This window comes from Eschrichtius robustus, chromosome 2, assembly GCF_028021215.1.
Source record: "Eschrichtius robustus isolate mEscRob2 chromosome 2, mEscRob2.pri, whole genome shotgun sequence".
In the NCBI taxonomy this organism is placed as follows: Eukaryota; Metazoa; Chordata; class Mammalia; order Artiodactyla; family Eschrichtiidae; genus Eschrichtius; species Eschrichtius robustus.
Window position 1 is genome coordinate 91,008,181 of NC_090825.1, and position 13,878 is coordinate 91,022,058.

Genomic DNA, 13,878 nt, shown 5'->3' on the forward strand with positions numbered 1-13,878 from the left:
TGGGCATATAGTTGCATGTAGTAATCTCTTATGATCCTTTGTATTTCTGCAGTGTCGGTTGTTACTTCTCCTTTTTCGTTTCTAATTCTATTGATTTGAGTCTTCTCCCTTTTTTTCTTGATGAGTCTGGCTGATGGTTTATCAATTTTGTTTATCTTCTCAAAGAACCAGCTTTTAGTTTTATTGATCTTTGCTATTGTTTTCTTCATTTCTTTTTCATTTATTTCTGATCTGATCTTTATGATTTCTTTCCTTCTGCTAACTTTGGGTTTTTTTTTTTCTTCTTTCCCTAATTGCTTTAGGTGTAAAGTTAGGTTGTTTATTTGACATGTTTGTTGTTTCTTGAGGTAGGATTGTATTGCTATAAACTTCCCTCTTAGAACTGCTTTTGCTGCATCCCATAGGTTTTGGGTCATCGTGTTTTCATTGTCATTTGTTTCTAGGTATTTTTTGATTTCCTCTTTGATTTCTACAGTGATTCATTGTGGTTTTAATTTGCATTTCCCTAATGACTAATGATGTTGGGCATCTTTCTTTGTGCTTTTTGCCATCCATATATTTTCTTTGGTGAAGTATATATTCAAATCTTTGGCCCATCTTTAAAATGCGTTTCTTTCTTTTTATTGGGCTATGAGTTTGTTTCTAATTCTAGATACAAGTCCTTTATCAGATATGTGATTATAAAAACTTTCTCCCTCTCTGTGTCTTTCATAAAGCAGACATTCTTAATTTAAATGAAGTCTAATTTATTTATTTGTTCTTTGAATTATTGTGCTTTGGGCTGTGTATGTAAGAAATCATTGCCTAACTAAAGGTCACAAAATTTTCTTCTATTTTTTAAGTTTTAGAATTATAGGTTTTACATGTATATTTATGATCCATTTTGAGTAATTTTTTCATAGAGTGTGAGCTTGGATAAAGGCTTTTTGTTTTTGCTTTTGCATATGTGTATCCAGTTGTTCCAGCACTATTTATACTTGGTGAAACTGTCCTTTCTCCACCAGATTGCCTATTTATTCACCTTTGTCAGAAACCAATTAGCCATATATGTGTACAACTACTTCTGGATTCTTTTTTCCTTTCCATTTGTCTACATGTTTATTCTTCCTTCAATACCACTCTCTTGATTACTGTAGCTTTATACTAAGTCAGGAAATCAAGTATATGAATCTTTTAACTTCAAAGAGAAAGTGTATTCTGCTGTTTTTGTGTAGTGTTTTCTAAATGTCATTTAACTTAGTTTAGTTGATAATGTTGTTCATGTCCTCCATATCCTCAGTGGTAATTTTTCTGCTTTCTCTATTAACTGCTGAGAGGGTGTGTTGATGTCTCCAACTGTTTTTGTGGATTTGTCTATTTCTCTGTTCAGTTTTACCAGTTTTTGCTTCATGTATTTTGAAGCACTGTTGTTAGGTGCATACACATTTACATTTGTTATGTCATTTTGTGGAATAGACCTCGTAATAATTAAGTTGTGTTCATCTTTATCCTTATTTTGAAGTCTGGTTGACATGATATTAATATAGCTACTCCTGCTTTCTTTTGTTTAGTGTTTGCATAGTATCTCTAGTCTATCATTTTATTTTTAAGCTATTTACCCTTTATATTTAAAATTGATTTATTGTATATGGTGTATAGTTTGGTCTTGATTTTTTTCAGTCTAATCTGATGATCTTTACTTTTTTTTTTTTTGAACCTGAAGTAATGAGTCATTTATTAGAAGCAAATCATTGGCTGAACGAGTTTACATATGACAGAAAATTTGGAGGGTAACCTAGTGTGGTAGATTTTCAGCATAAACAAAATTTTCTTAAAACAACATGGAATTATTTGTTTAGGTCATTGCTACAGATTGAGACTGAAGATTAAGTGGAGTCTGTTGTAGCATGTGACTGATGATCTTTATTTTTAATTGATATGCTTATAAAGTTTACATTTAATGTAATTTTTATATGATTGGATTGAAATACACCATATTGTTAGTTGTTTTATTTTTTAATCTCTTATTTTGTTTTGTTCCCCAGCATTTCATTTCTGATTATTCCATTTTAGCTTCATTATTGATTTTTTTCTTTTAAAAATTATTTTATTCATTGCCCTAGATTACACAATATACACCTTTAATTAATCAGAGTCTACTTTTAAATAATATCATACTACTTAACATGTAATATAAGGACTTAACAGTATTTTCTCAAATTCTTCTCCCATTCTTTGTGCTATTGTTGTCATACAGTTTACTTTTACATATGCCATAAACACAGTGAATTAATATTTTTGCTTTTTATAGATATCATTTAGAGCAATTAAAAATAAGGAAAATAGAATTTTATATTTACCTCCATTTATTCCATTGCAACTCTTTATTTCTTTGTGTATATGTTATATCTTACCACAGTTTTAAAAAAATGTGTTGAAATTGTTCTTACCTATTAGCATTTACACCACCAGTTCCTAACTCTTGCTGGGTCTATTAAAAATTTGATGTGCATGGGTAGCTAGGAATATGCTTGATTTGTATATTTCTTTTGTTCTTTCTTAGAATTTCAGAACCACTGGACTGAATGTATCATGAGAGGTCCTTTGGCCTAATCTTCAAAGTATGACAGATTTACCTCAACTGATCTTATTTTAAAACTTATCTGAAGTTCTCTAAGGTTGTACTTAAGCCTGCTCCGTCTCTTTTTATCTCTGTCTTGTTCTCTTGCTCTCATGACTGGAGAGGAAGCATCAGGACCACAATGTCCTGCTTTTTAATGTTCTCTTTTTAGTAACTTCACACATGTATCACATACATAAATATAGTTATTCTCTTCTTACCATTCTCCTTTACAAGTAAAAAACTTTCTCTATTTCTCCAAGTTTTTTATAGAGGGATAAATTTACTTTTTCTCTGTATATCTTTGACCATTTTAATAGGATTTTCTCCTGGACATTTCACATAATCATTTTTGTTAGGCACACGTAAGTAAGTGGTAGCAGTATTCACCAAGATGAAGGAACCGGTATCTCTATGGGACTAATACTGGCTCTGGGAGAATGCCAGGGAACCAAATGAAGTGGTGTAAATTCTCAAGGGTCCCCAGCACCTTTGCCAAGTAGTGGAGACTTTCCTGACCCTTACAGCCTAGTGCTGAAATTAAACCCTCTCCCTGAAGCCATAAGGCTTACTTTTCTCCAGAGATGACTGAAGGCAACAGCCTTAGGCAGGTTACCTGTATAGCGTTGAGCTAGGAGAAAAAAAGCAGACAGGAAAATCTTAGCACACTGTCTTTAGTTATGAGAATAAAATCCTCTCAACAGTTGGGCCAGTCCTATAATAGAACTTATAAACACTTGTCAGTTATGAGGGTAACTGTAAGACATACTTATTTTCAAGCTTTCCCCTTAATTTCTTGTCCAAAGCATAACATTTTCTTTTTGTCTTTTTCCCCCTCAAGGGGTGCTACATCCATTGTATACAGATGCAAACAGAAGGGGACCCAGAAGCCTTATGCTCTCAAAGTGTTAAAGAAAACAGTAAGTTTATTTCATTATATAATAGCATCTCTAAGGGATCTGTGACCTGGAGAAGGCAGGAGCCCTGATTCAAAGGACAAAAGGACCAGAGAGCTGCTATGTGCAACTAACTCATTTGAATCATGATTATGAGAGTGCAGCCAAATCGGTTGTTTTCTGATGGAAATTGTGATTCTTTGAAAACAACTGGATCTCAAATTAGATACGGTTGTGGGGAGGAGAAGTATGGAATGGAAAGACATTTAGAGTTGCCAGGTAAACTTTGCTTTGTATACCTGTCATGTTTTCAGATACATATGTACATTTATATAACCTCCAATCACAATTTAATATACTAGAAAAGGTTGCTATTTAAAAATACCTAAATGAAACACAAATAGATGCATTTGTTAAAGAAGTCATCAGCTTCTAACTTGATTTTCAGATGGTGGGTTTACTTCAGTAAAGTACAACCAGGCAAATGCTAATGTATCTGGGACTGAACCTGCTCCTCGAAGAAGTTCGTATTTGAACAAGAAGGAAGGATTTTGTTTTCGGATTTTTTTTTTTGTTTTTGCCCTAAACTTGTAGGTGAGCTGAGGGGCAAAAGTTACTTAGGCTCATCTCCAATAAGTAAGAAATGCTAAGGTGAGAGTTCAAAATACAAATGCCAGCATGTAATACTGGCATTTTTGTACTCCCTGTGCCCCAGAGAATATTTGTCATTGTAATGCCCTACTTAGACTTTCTGTCCTTAGGTAATTTCCCCTTATAAAACCACAAAAAGACAACATGTTCTTTTATAGCAAATTCTTCCTTTCTCGAATTTTATGTGAACAAATATGTTAAATATATATATTTCTGAAAACCCAGATGTAACATATGCTGAGGAGAGACATACTGTAACTTTTGAAGTCAAATAATACCTCTTTGAGGCCAAGGGATTTTTTATTTTCTAAAGTCAGCTTAATATCACCAACTGTTTATGTATTGTCTGGCACAGGGAAATTTTAGACTCTCATATAATGAAGAAGAGAATAATGGCACAATGTTTTCAGTCAAGTAGAAGTAGAATGACATTTTCAAACAATCTGTTAGAATTTAAGGCCATTCAACTAACAAGAACAGTATAACTGAAGAAGGTAATAGTTTAAATGGCAATTGCTCCTAATAAGGTCTTTATTCTGGATTTCCTATTTGGTGTAGCCAATGATTCCAGAATGTAGAGGCAGCTTTTGATTGATAAGCTTTGGAGTTTTCTCTTAAATCAATTTCTTATAGTCATAAAATGTATTTGAACTAAGGAGTATTAAAATTTTATGAAATAGAATTTCCTGTTAAACATCTGATTTTTATGAAAATATATTGGCACGCTTTAGCAGTAGTGACGCAAGAGATGTTTTTGGACTTGGTTGTATCATTTCTTGCTGGTTAAAAAATTCTCAGTAAAATTTGTGTGTGGTTATTTTATTTTCATAGTTGAGGAAACTTTGAAAGGCACTAGCTATATAAACATCTAGGAAGATGAGTATTCAGAAATGACTTGTGAATGCTCAGAATCCCAAAGGACAAGGGGCTGGTTTAGAGAATATTTGTTTATGTCAAAAATCTTTGGATGAATTGGAATAAGAGATAAGTGAAGACACTTGGTGGGTTCATGACTTTTATTCATTGAGAAAGTAAAGCTCTGATTTGCCCTCCCTGTCTTCTCTTCTCCACCTCTGTTGTGGAAACATCTTCCTCCGAAGACAGGCACGAAGAAAATGTGGACGGGAACCAAGTGTCAGACGGAACTGCAGAGCGATGCAGTAAGGCAGATGTTGTCAAACACAGTTACTGTTGTACCAAATGGAATGAGAGAAATCCCCCGGAGAAACCTCAGTTTTGAACATAAATTAGATGGAATTCCCAGCATTGTCTCCTAGAATCAACCATGCCCAGAGATGTGTAAACAAGAGGAATAGCAGGCAAAACCTCAAAGAGAAATTGCCTCCAGTGTTTAATTCTATATAGGTCATGAAGACAGAACTTCCTTATCCAAATGAAATGAATGAAGCCTATGATCTTATTTTAAGACTAAGAATCTATTTATGGAGGAAAAGTGATGCAGGGGAAACAAAGTATTCTTCTAGCAAATTCAGTTAAAGATCTGCTCTTGACGGGGAAAGTGAGCTTCAGAAAACTTGAATGATCTGGGTAATCTATTTATTAGATTGAGCCACATAAAACTGCATCTATTAAACTATTCTTGACCTATAAAAAATGACAATTTTATGTGGTTCAACTAACAACTTTGGGGCTACTATACCACTTCACTGGATAATTCCTTGGGTCCTCATTTTATGATTAGACCCAAACTTAAGAGGTTTGAAAGATTATCTATCTACATCTATCTGTCTGTCTATCATCTATCAACTATCTGTGAGAATTGCATAGGGCTGATGTAATAAACTACCATAAACTGGATGGCTTAGAACAATTAAAATTTATTCTTTTACAGTTTTGAAGTCTAGTAGTCTGAAATCAAGGGGGCAGGACGGCAAGGTTGATTCCTTCTGAGGGCACTGATGGAGAATTTGTTCCATGCCTCTCTCTTAGCTTCTGGTGACCGTCAGCAGTGCTTGATGTTCCTTGACTTGTCATTGCGTCACTCTAATCTCTGTCTTCATTGTCACATGACAGTCTTCTCCCTGCATGTCTTCATATCATCTTCCCTCTCTGCATGTCTGTGTTCACATTTCCCCCTTCTTATAAGGACACCAGTTCTGTTGGATTAGGGGCCCACCCTACTCCAGTATGACCTCATCTTAAATTAACTACCTATATTTACAACAACTAATTCCCAGATAAAGTCACATTTTTAAGGACTAGGGGGTTAGGACTTCAACATATTTTGGAGGGGGGAGCACAATTCCACCCAAAATCCTATCAATAAAAGAGGACCTCTAAGGTGAATTTCAAAATATTCCACTCAATAATCTATCTGAAGTTGAATAAAACTTTTATCACATTCAAGAAACTAATAAACATAAGAAAACCTATCCATTTTATAGGTGATTAGATTCATATATAAATGTTTTTAAGTCTAAGAAAAGTTCCCTATCTCTTCAACAAGTTAATTATTTGATAACAATAATCCGCTTCCCCAGGATCTGTTTAAAATCTGTTTCAGGACAGTTTACCCAAATTTGATTTTGTGGCAATATTATGTTCCTTTCTCATAGCTTAATATTTTAGGAAGGATTTAGTTTACCTTGGCAATAAGGGACTTACTCCCCCTATAAAACAGCCTGATTTGTCATTAACAATCCATTAAGCACTCATATGTCTGAGTGATAGACAAAGACTCTAATTTATCCATAGGAAGACAGACTAAAGCATCTACTCTTATGGAGGAATCCACATTCCATTGGTTGTCAGGTACAGGACAGAATTAATACTGATAATAAACATAAAGTAGCTTGTTATGTTCAGACAGTTAGGTATTTTGGCTAATAAAATATCCTTGTGGGAACTTAACATGTAATTATAACAAAAATATTTTAAATTACCATATATTTTATATGTGGATATAATACCATGTTCTTTATCTATAGACAACTACAATTTCTAGAATTAGAATACATTAAAATACATATCGACCAACATCATTAATGTCTGCAACTTACTTTCAAATAGTTCACAATGAAAGAAAAGTGTGCATGTGTGTATGTGTGTGCACATATAGGGAGAGAGAGAGAAAAAAAAAATATGGCAAAAATCAATAGCTATTAAATTTAGGACAGTATACTAGTGTCCATGCTGGATTTCAGAATTTCAGTATATGAGAAAATTCTCATAACGAAAAATTTGAGTTAAACCAAACTTCAACATTGAGATCCTGTTCAACATAACTTTTCTCTGGACATTCAGAAAGTGTTACAAGATCTTACAGTTTCTAAATGTCCTGATAAACACCAGTGACTCTCTATTATAGATGTATTGAAGTGCCAGAAAACAGAAAATTATAATTGAACCAACTTTTTACTATACTGAAAATCCTGGACTTTTCCAGAAACAATATCCATTTGTCTCATCAAGTCATTAATGAGGATAAAGCTTTGAGGGCAGTGAGAGTAAACAAGAGAGGAAAATGAATTGAAGGGCTCTTTTGGGTGTTTTTTTGTTTTTTTTTTTTTTTTTTTCCACGTAGTATTAGAGATCCTTGGACTGAAGAACTCATCAAGTCACTGGGAGTGCCATACCTACTCTCCTCCTGGGAAAGGTGACCCATTTGGTAACTTTTTATTTTAAAACAGTTACAGATTTACAGGCAGTGCCATTTTTGTTGCCCATAACTACCTCATTACCTTGTATGTAATTGGCTTGCAGATATCAGTGAAACTTTTACTGTGAACTTTGTAAAACAAATCCAGGGTGAAGGAAACAAGGCTTCCTTTTTTCCTTCACTCATGAGCCTTTCATCATCTCCGTTTTACGCGATATTTAGAAGAAATTGAAGTAGAGTAGAAAGATTTTCTAAGCTGCGTCCTCAGATGAACAACTTTGAGGCATTAAAAGATTCTGACAGACACGGGTAGTGGGACAATAAGTGATTTACAAGATGGGACCTTTTTATTGATGTTACGTGACTTTTGAATATGCCAAACTTAAAACTGCACAGAAGGAAAATAATAGATTCAAGAAAATGTCAAAATTTGAACAGATTATGCAGATGGAACCTTCAGTCTGGACTGACTTTTGCTGAGTTAAATGGAATCACAACTTTTGAAGAATTTTGGTGTTAATGGAGTCACTATTTCAGGAATGAGTCACAGGCATTATCTCTTTTCCTAAGGAGTACATCCCTTAGGGTGTGTCTAAATAATCACACTTCAGGCCTATCAATATGGCTCATTTTCAAGAACTGATTGAGATTTAAGAAAACTATGATCATCAATCATTTATAGTGTCCCTGGAATTTTGAAGACAAATATTTGAATTCTAAAATCCTGATGACATTTCTAGCCATGTGGCTCAACTCTTGAAAAAGATTGCATTCAGATTGCTATAAAATCCTTTCATGAAATACCCAGTATTGAGTCTAAGAATTAATCTCAGTGTGTAAATTCAGAATTTATGAGTCTGAGAGCCAATCTCAGTGTGTAAGTTCAGAATGTATAGGTCTTCTGACTCTCCTTAAGAATGACTGTGTAGTTGTGGGGTAAGATCATGGGCTGTGGAGCCAGACGACTTGAGTTCAGGATCACTTCTGCCACTTACTACCTGTGTGACCCTACAACAGTTATGTAAATCTCTCAATCTTAATTTCTTCATCTGTGAAATGAGTTTAAGAACATCTAGCCTGTGGCATTTTAGTGACAATTAAAATGAGATAACTTATGTAAAATATTTCTCAGCACCTAGGGAGCATGTAATAAATGGTGAACATTGTTCTTATTATTAATTGTAATGGGTCCACACAGATATTTTATATTATAATAGTACCAGCTCATTCTATGTAATTCTAATGTTTTCATTAGCTTGATTGAAAACTAAGCAGTAAGCAGCACCAGACATATTGTATACTGCTGTATGAATAAACTAATTATATAATTTTGGGATTGCTTTTAAAATATCTGCTAAAAATGGGTATATATTTTACTATTATCAATAAAATTTAATGTGACACTAAAGATTTCAGGTCATATGACCTCATACTTAAACAAATCTTGGATGCCCGTGATTCCTAGATTTGGAACACTTTCAACCCTACTGCTCTATTCTGATTCTTGACATTGGAGCACTGTGACTTGATCCATAGTTTAGAAGCTGTTTTAGGTCTAAATTTTGTCATATTTTAGTTATTATAATGTAAAGTTATCTATAGATTTCTGGAAAGGCTTTTCTTGAATAATTTAATTAGCATTCACCTAGTAAATGTTCCTAACTTTTATAAAATTTCCATTAAGTGCTAAAGGATAGAAGAGGCCTTTTATCCTCCTCTCAGTTAGTTGAAGAGCCACACGTTGTGACTTGCTAATAATTCTATGAGTTAGTTTTTAATTTGTATTCATTTTTCCTTATGTTCTTGTGAATTAGCTCTTTGAGTATGTAACTATGATGCTGCAGGAGACTTTGAAAAGTTGCTCTAGATTAAATTACAGAATGTACACAGGCCTCCCTCAAATTCTTGGCAGTTGAATCTCCGGGATGTCTCCATTAGAGAAGTTTTCAGGTTTTTCAGTTCTGAAACAGAAATAATAACATTTATACCACTTGGTAAACTGAGGATTACCTGCTCTTGTCTCTTTCTATCTAACATTTGGGAACATGGAAAACTGACCACAGGCCATTCATTTTTCAATTTCTGTGATATACGTAAGAGAGATGGCTAGGTCAATCTGTGTTAAAGATATGCATCTATTAAACACTGCTATAACTACTTTTAACAACTAATGGGTATGCTCTAGAAGTGGAGTCAAGGTCGCCCTTGGTCAGTGATGGAGAGGAGAATAATAAATCACTAGCTCAAATAGACTTTTTGGGCCCAATTGAGGTCTCAGAACACATTAAGGAAAGTAGCTTGCCGATAACAAGCTGTGTCAAGTGAAGTGAAACTTCTTCAAGCATTCTGTCAGTTGGAACCTATTGATTTTCATAGGGACTATTAAGCCAGGTTTCCTGGAATAGGAATAGGGATATTTCTATTCAGTTTGTGACAAGTATATGTCTACAAGAGAAGAGAGGTAGCAAGGTGGAATGTTAAAATCTTGGCCTGATTTGTATGCTTTACCATTCAAAGATCCACTTGGAAGTCTGAACATTCTTGCAGAGAACTAGTCGTTGCAGTTTGATTTGTTTTCTTTCTTGATAGAAATGCTGCTAGAATCTGTCACAATTCAGCTCACTTATCTATCCTCTCATTTTATTGATCTTTCACAGGCATTTTGTTGCCTTTTAAAAAATAAACATAATTCAGAGTCAAGCTGATACAAGGGAAGTAGGGAGAGAGAGATTGGTAATACAGGCACTGACTTGTGTGCTATTACCCAGAAAGAAACATACTTTGCAGTTACACCATCTACTCAAGTTATCACATTTAACCCTCTAGTACTTTCTTTTTTAAATTTTATTTATTTTTGGCTGCATTGGGTCTTCGTTGCTGCGTGCGGGCTTTCTCTAGTTGCCGTGAGCGGGGGCTACTCTTCGTTGTGGTGCACGGGCTTCTCATTGCGGTGGCTTCTGTCGTTGCGGAGCACGGGCTCTAGGTGCACGGGCCTCAGTAGCCATGGTGTGCAGGCTCTGTGGCTTGCGGGCTCTAGAGCGCAGGCTCAGTAGTTGTGGTGCACGGGCTTCGTTGCTCCGCGGGATGTGGGATCTCCCCGGACCAGGGCTCGAACCTGTGTCCCCTGCATTGGCAGGCGATTCTTAACTACTGCACAACCAGGGAAGTCCCAACCTTCTGGTACTTTTACAAGTAGTGAGTGGTTGGATCTAAAGTGATCTTCACCCTTTATATGAAGTCTATGGAGGTAAAAAAGGAGGTGACTAGCCCAAACCAGAGGAAATCTTAGAGGAAGAGCTTATGTTACCATACCCTAGTAGAAGAAAGAGACTAGAAACTTCTCAGACAACTGAGTGGGAAAGGCCTTGTAACCAAAGGAGAGGTGCTGGGCAGCAGGAAAGTTGAGAGGAGCCCAAGGAGATCAGAGCTGGGGAGTGGTGCCTGATGGACCGCAAACCGGAAAGCTGAGAAGGAACACAGTAGATCAGCCTCAAAGCAAACTTAGGATTCCTATCTTAGTGAGAAGGGGAAAAGCTATAATCTTAGTGTTAACAGGGAAAAACATTTTAACAAATTTTTATTTTTATATTTCTTTATGGTACAAAGTTGAAAGATGGTCAAAGCTGTATTCATCCAGACAATGTAAGAAGAGCAGAGAGAAAGAAGGCTAAGAGAAGATCAAGTCCTGGAACTCCAAAACCATTAATTTGCTGAAAGAGAGGAAATGAATGACTGTGTGCAAAGGATATTGATTAGAAGAGATCCAAATAATTTTCAGTATTGAATTAGCTTATAACAGCTTTTTTTTTTAAAGTAAGCATTTTCAAATCACCATATGCCACTCCAGCAATTTTAACAGTAAAGAAGCATAATGCTAATAAGAATGGGACCCACACTTAATTATTCAACAATATGTAGTAGCCCCTTTCATATGTTAACGCAACAATGCCTCATAGGAGTGTTTTACTTAAGGGAGTTTTAGAGACGGGATGTTTCCCTGAAGGGCACAATAGCATGGAGAATTTGAACGCAGGACTTTTGCGTCCCAAATCTGAGCCCTTTCTATTGATACCAGCTAGGTCCTGAAAGAGAAAAAGACCAAAAAAAAAAAAAAAAAAAGTAAGGAATAAGCATGGCCCAGATCTGGGACTGAAACTAGATGTTGCTCCTTGCTAATCTGATAAAGGATGAAAAAGCCTTTGTTGACACACAGACACAGAGAAGCTGAGTGCAGTTCAGGTCACACTGTGAGTGAGCAAGAGTTTCCTGTGTGCAGAGAAAACAAGCAACATATTTCTTTTCCAAATGTTATTAAAACCTTAGTTTAAAGCGTCTCAGTATACAATATCCACTAACAAATGAAAGAAGAATAACGAAGGAGTGTGTAATGTACAAAACATTGCAGGGTGTGGCTCTCTTTGCCTTTTGTCTAATGGGTAGGTAGGATGCAGTGATGGTCCCACGTGTGGCTGTGTATATGGAGTTCCAGTTTGCTCTCTGCTCTAAGTGTCAGTATCACAGGGTACATTCAGTACATTCAAAGCTACTCATACTTATCTCTACCCCAGAAGTCTGAAAAATGTATCAAATGGGTAGTTATATCTACAATGCTTTTTTCCCCACAGAATACCACACTGTCACTGGGAGGATTTTTGTTTGAAATTTTGAGATCAGAATAGTTTAGAACTGTTTTTCCATCATAGCATCAGGACATATTTGGGTGTCATGATCAGTTTCAAGGTGTGACATACATACTGAAGTACTGTAGGCTGTGAATGATTTCTTTTATTGATAAATCAAAGTGGATCCAAGATTACTATCATCATCTTTTAAATTTTGACGTATTTTATGAAGGGGAATGTGGATGAGTGTCACGATTTACCTACCATATTTATATCTGCAAAAAAAAAAAAGAAATTTAAGTATTCTTTGCGTTCTATGATGATTAAAATTCTTCCTGAATCTGGTACCAACTGGATATCTGGGGGGAAAAGTACTTAAATTTTTCAGTCAAAGATATCTCAGTTTTTTACAGTTTAAGAGTCTCTTTTAGTTTAAAAGAATTTCTTTAGAGTAAGTATTCAGTGTAAATTCAGCTCTCTCTCAGAGCTGTTTCTCCCTCACTCTGTTCTTACCACATTGGCTTCTGGGTTCAAGGGCAGCTACGTAACACATGGGAGCATGGTCTCTACAGTGAGGATAAAGCAGCCATGCACCACAGCCATCGCCAGATGCTGACTACATTAGAGACGGGGTTAGGCAAGGGCATTAGCAGCTATAGACAGCTGGGGAACACATCATGGGGTTGAATAATGATCAGACATTCAGAGACAGGACCAGACTAGCCCACTGCATGAATCATAGGTCCCTTTCCACTGCCCTCTCTGAGCCCTGACAGTCCTGGAAACTATCAAGAGAGGAAGCAATGGTAGGGCATTAGCATGGAATGTATGTATATCTACCCAGTTAGTCATACATGGAACTTTTATACTCTGAGCCGTTTAATCCAGAAGAGATTTAAGGACACGCTGATGGGAGTGCATTGAGGAGATGCATATCACTGTAAAGAAAAAGACTTTGAGAAGGACTGAGCTGACATGTTTTAGTTATTGATTTCTGGAAACATCTGAACTCTTCAGAAAAAATGAAGCTCTGGGTTAAGATGTTAAGATGCTTCCTCACCAAGGAAGGCAAATCCAGACTTATACAAAGAGAAAGAGCTACTGCTGTGGACTTAAAAAACATGCACAATGTGAGAGTTGTGAGTCAAGTTTTATTTGGGGGCAAAATGAGGACTATAGCCCAGGAGACAGCATTTCAGATAGTTCTGAGAAACTGCTCCAAAGAGGTAGGGGGGAAGATCAGTATATATGTGATTTTGGTGAAGGGGGAGTATATACAATCAAGCACATATTTTTTGCAGAAGGTTTCTGCTAGTCACCAGGAGCAGTGGTCACCATGAAGGATTTTAGTGCTTTTCTAGATATGAGGAGATACAAGAATTGGGCTCATAAAATCGAATCCTGAAAATATCTAACTACCTGAAGACCTGTTCTGCCAGTTTTCCCAGAGCACAGAGTTTCTCATTTCTGCTCTCCACCCTGAACTCCTTT

At 35.9% G+C, this 13,878-nt stretch overlaps 1 protein-coding gene across 1 annotated transcript in view; it reads left to right on the top strand.

The window, feature by feature from the left end:
- Nucleotides 1-13,878, top strand: part of CAMK4 (calcium/calmodulin dependent protein kinase IV) — a 213,599-nt gene that overhangs the window by 110,754 nt on the left and 88,967 nt on the right. Inside the window, exon 2 of the mRNA XM_068534083.1 lies at nucleotides 3,441-3,519. Within this exon, the coding sequence (XP_068390184.1) occupies nucleotides 3,441-3,519 (79 nt within the window). The remainder of the gene's footprint in view (nucleotides 1-3,440; nucleotides 3,520-13,878) is intronic.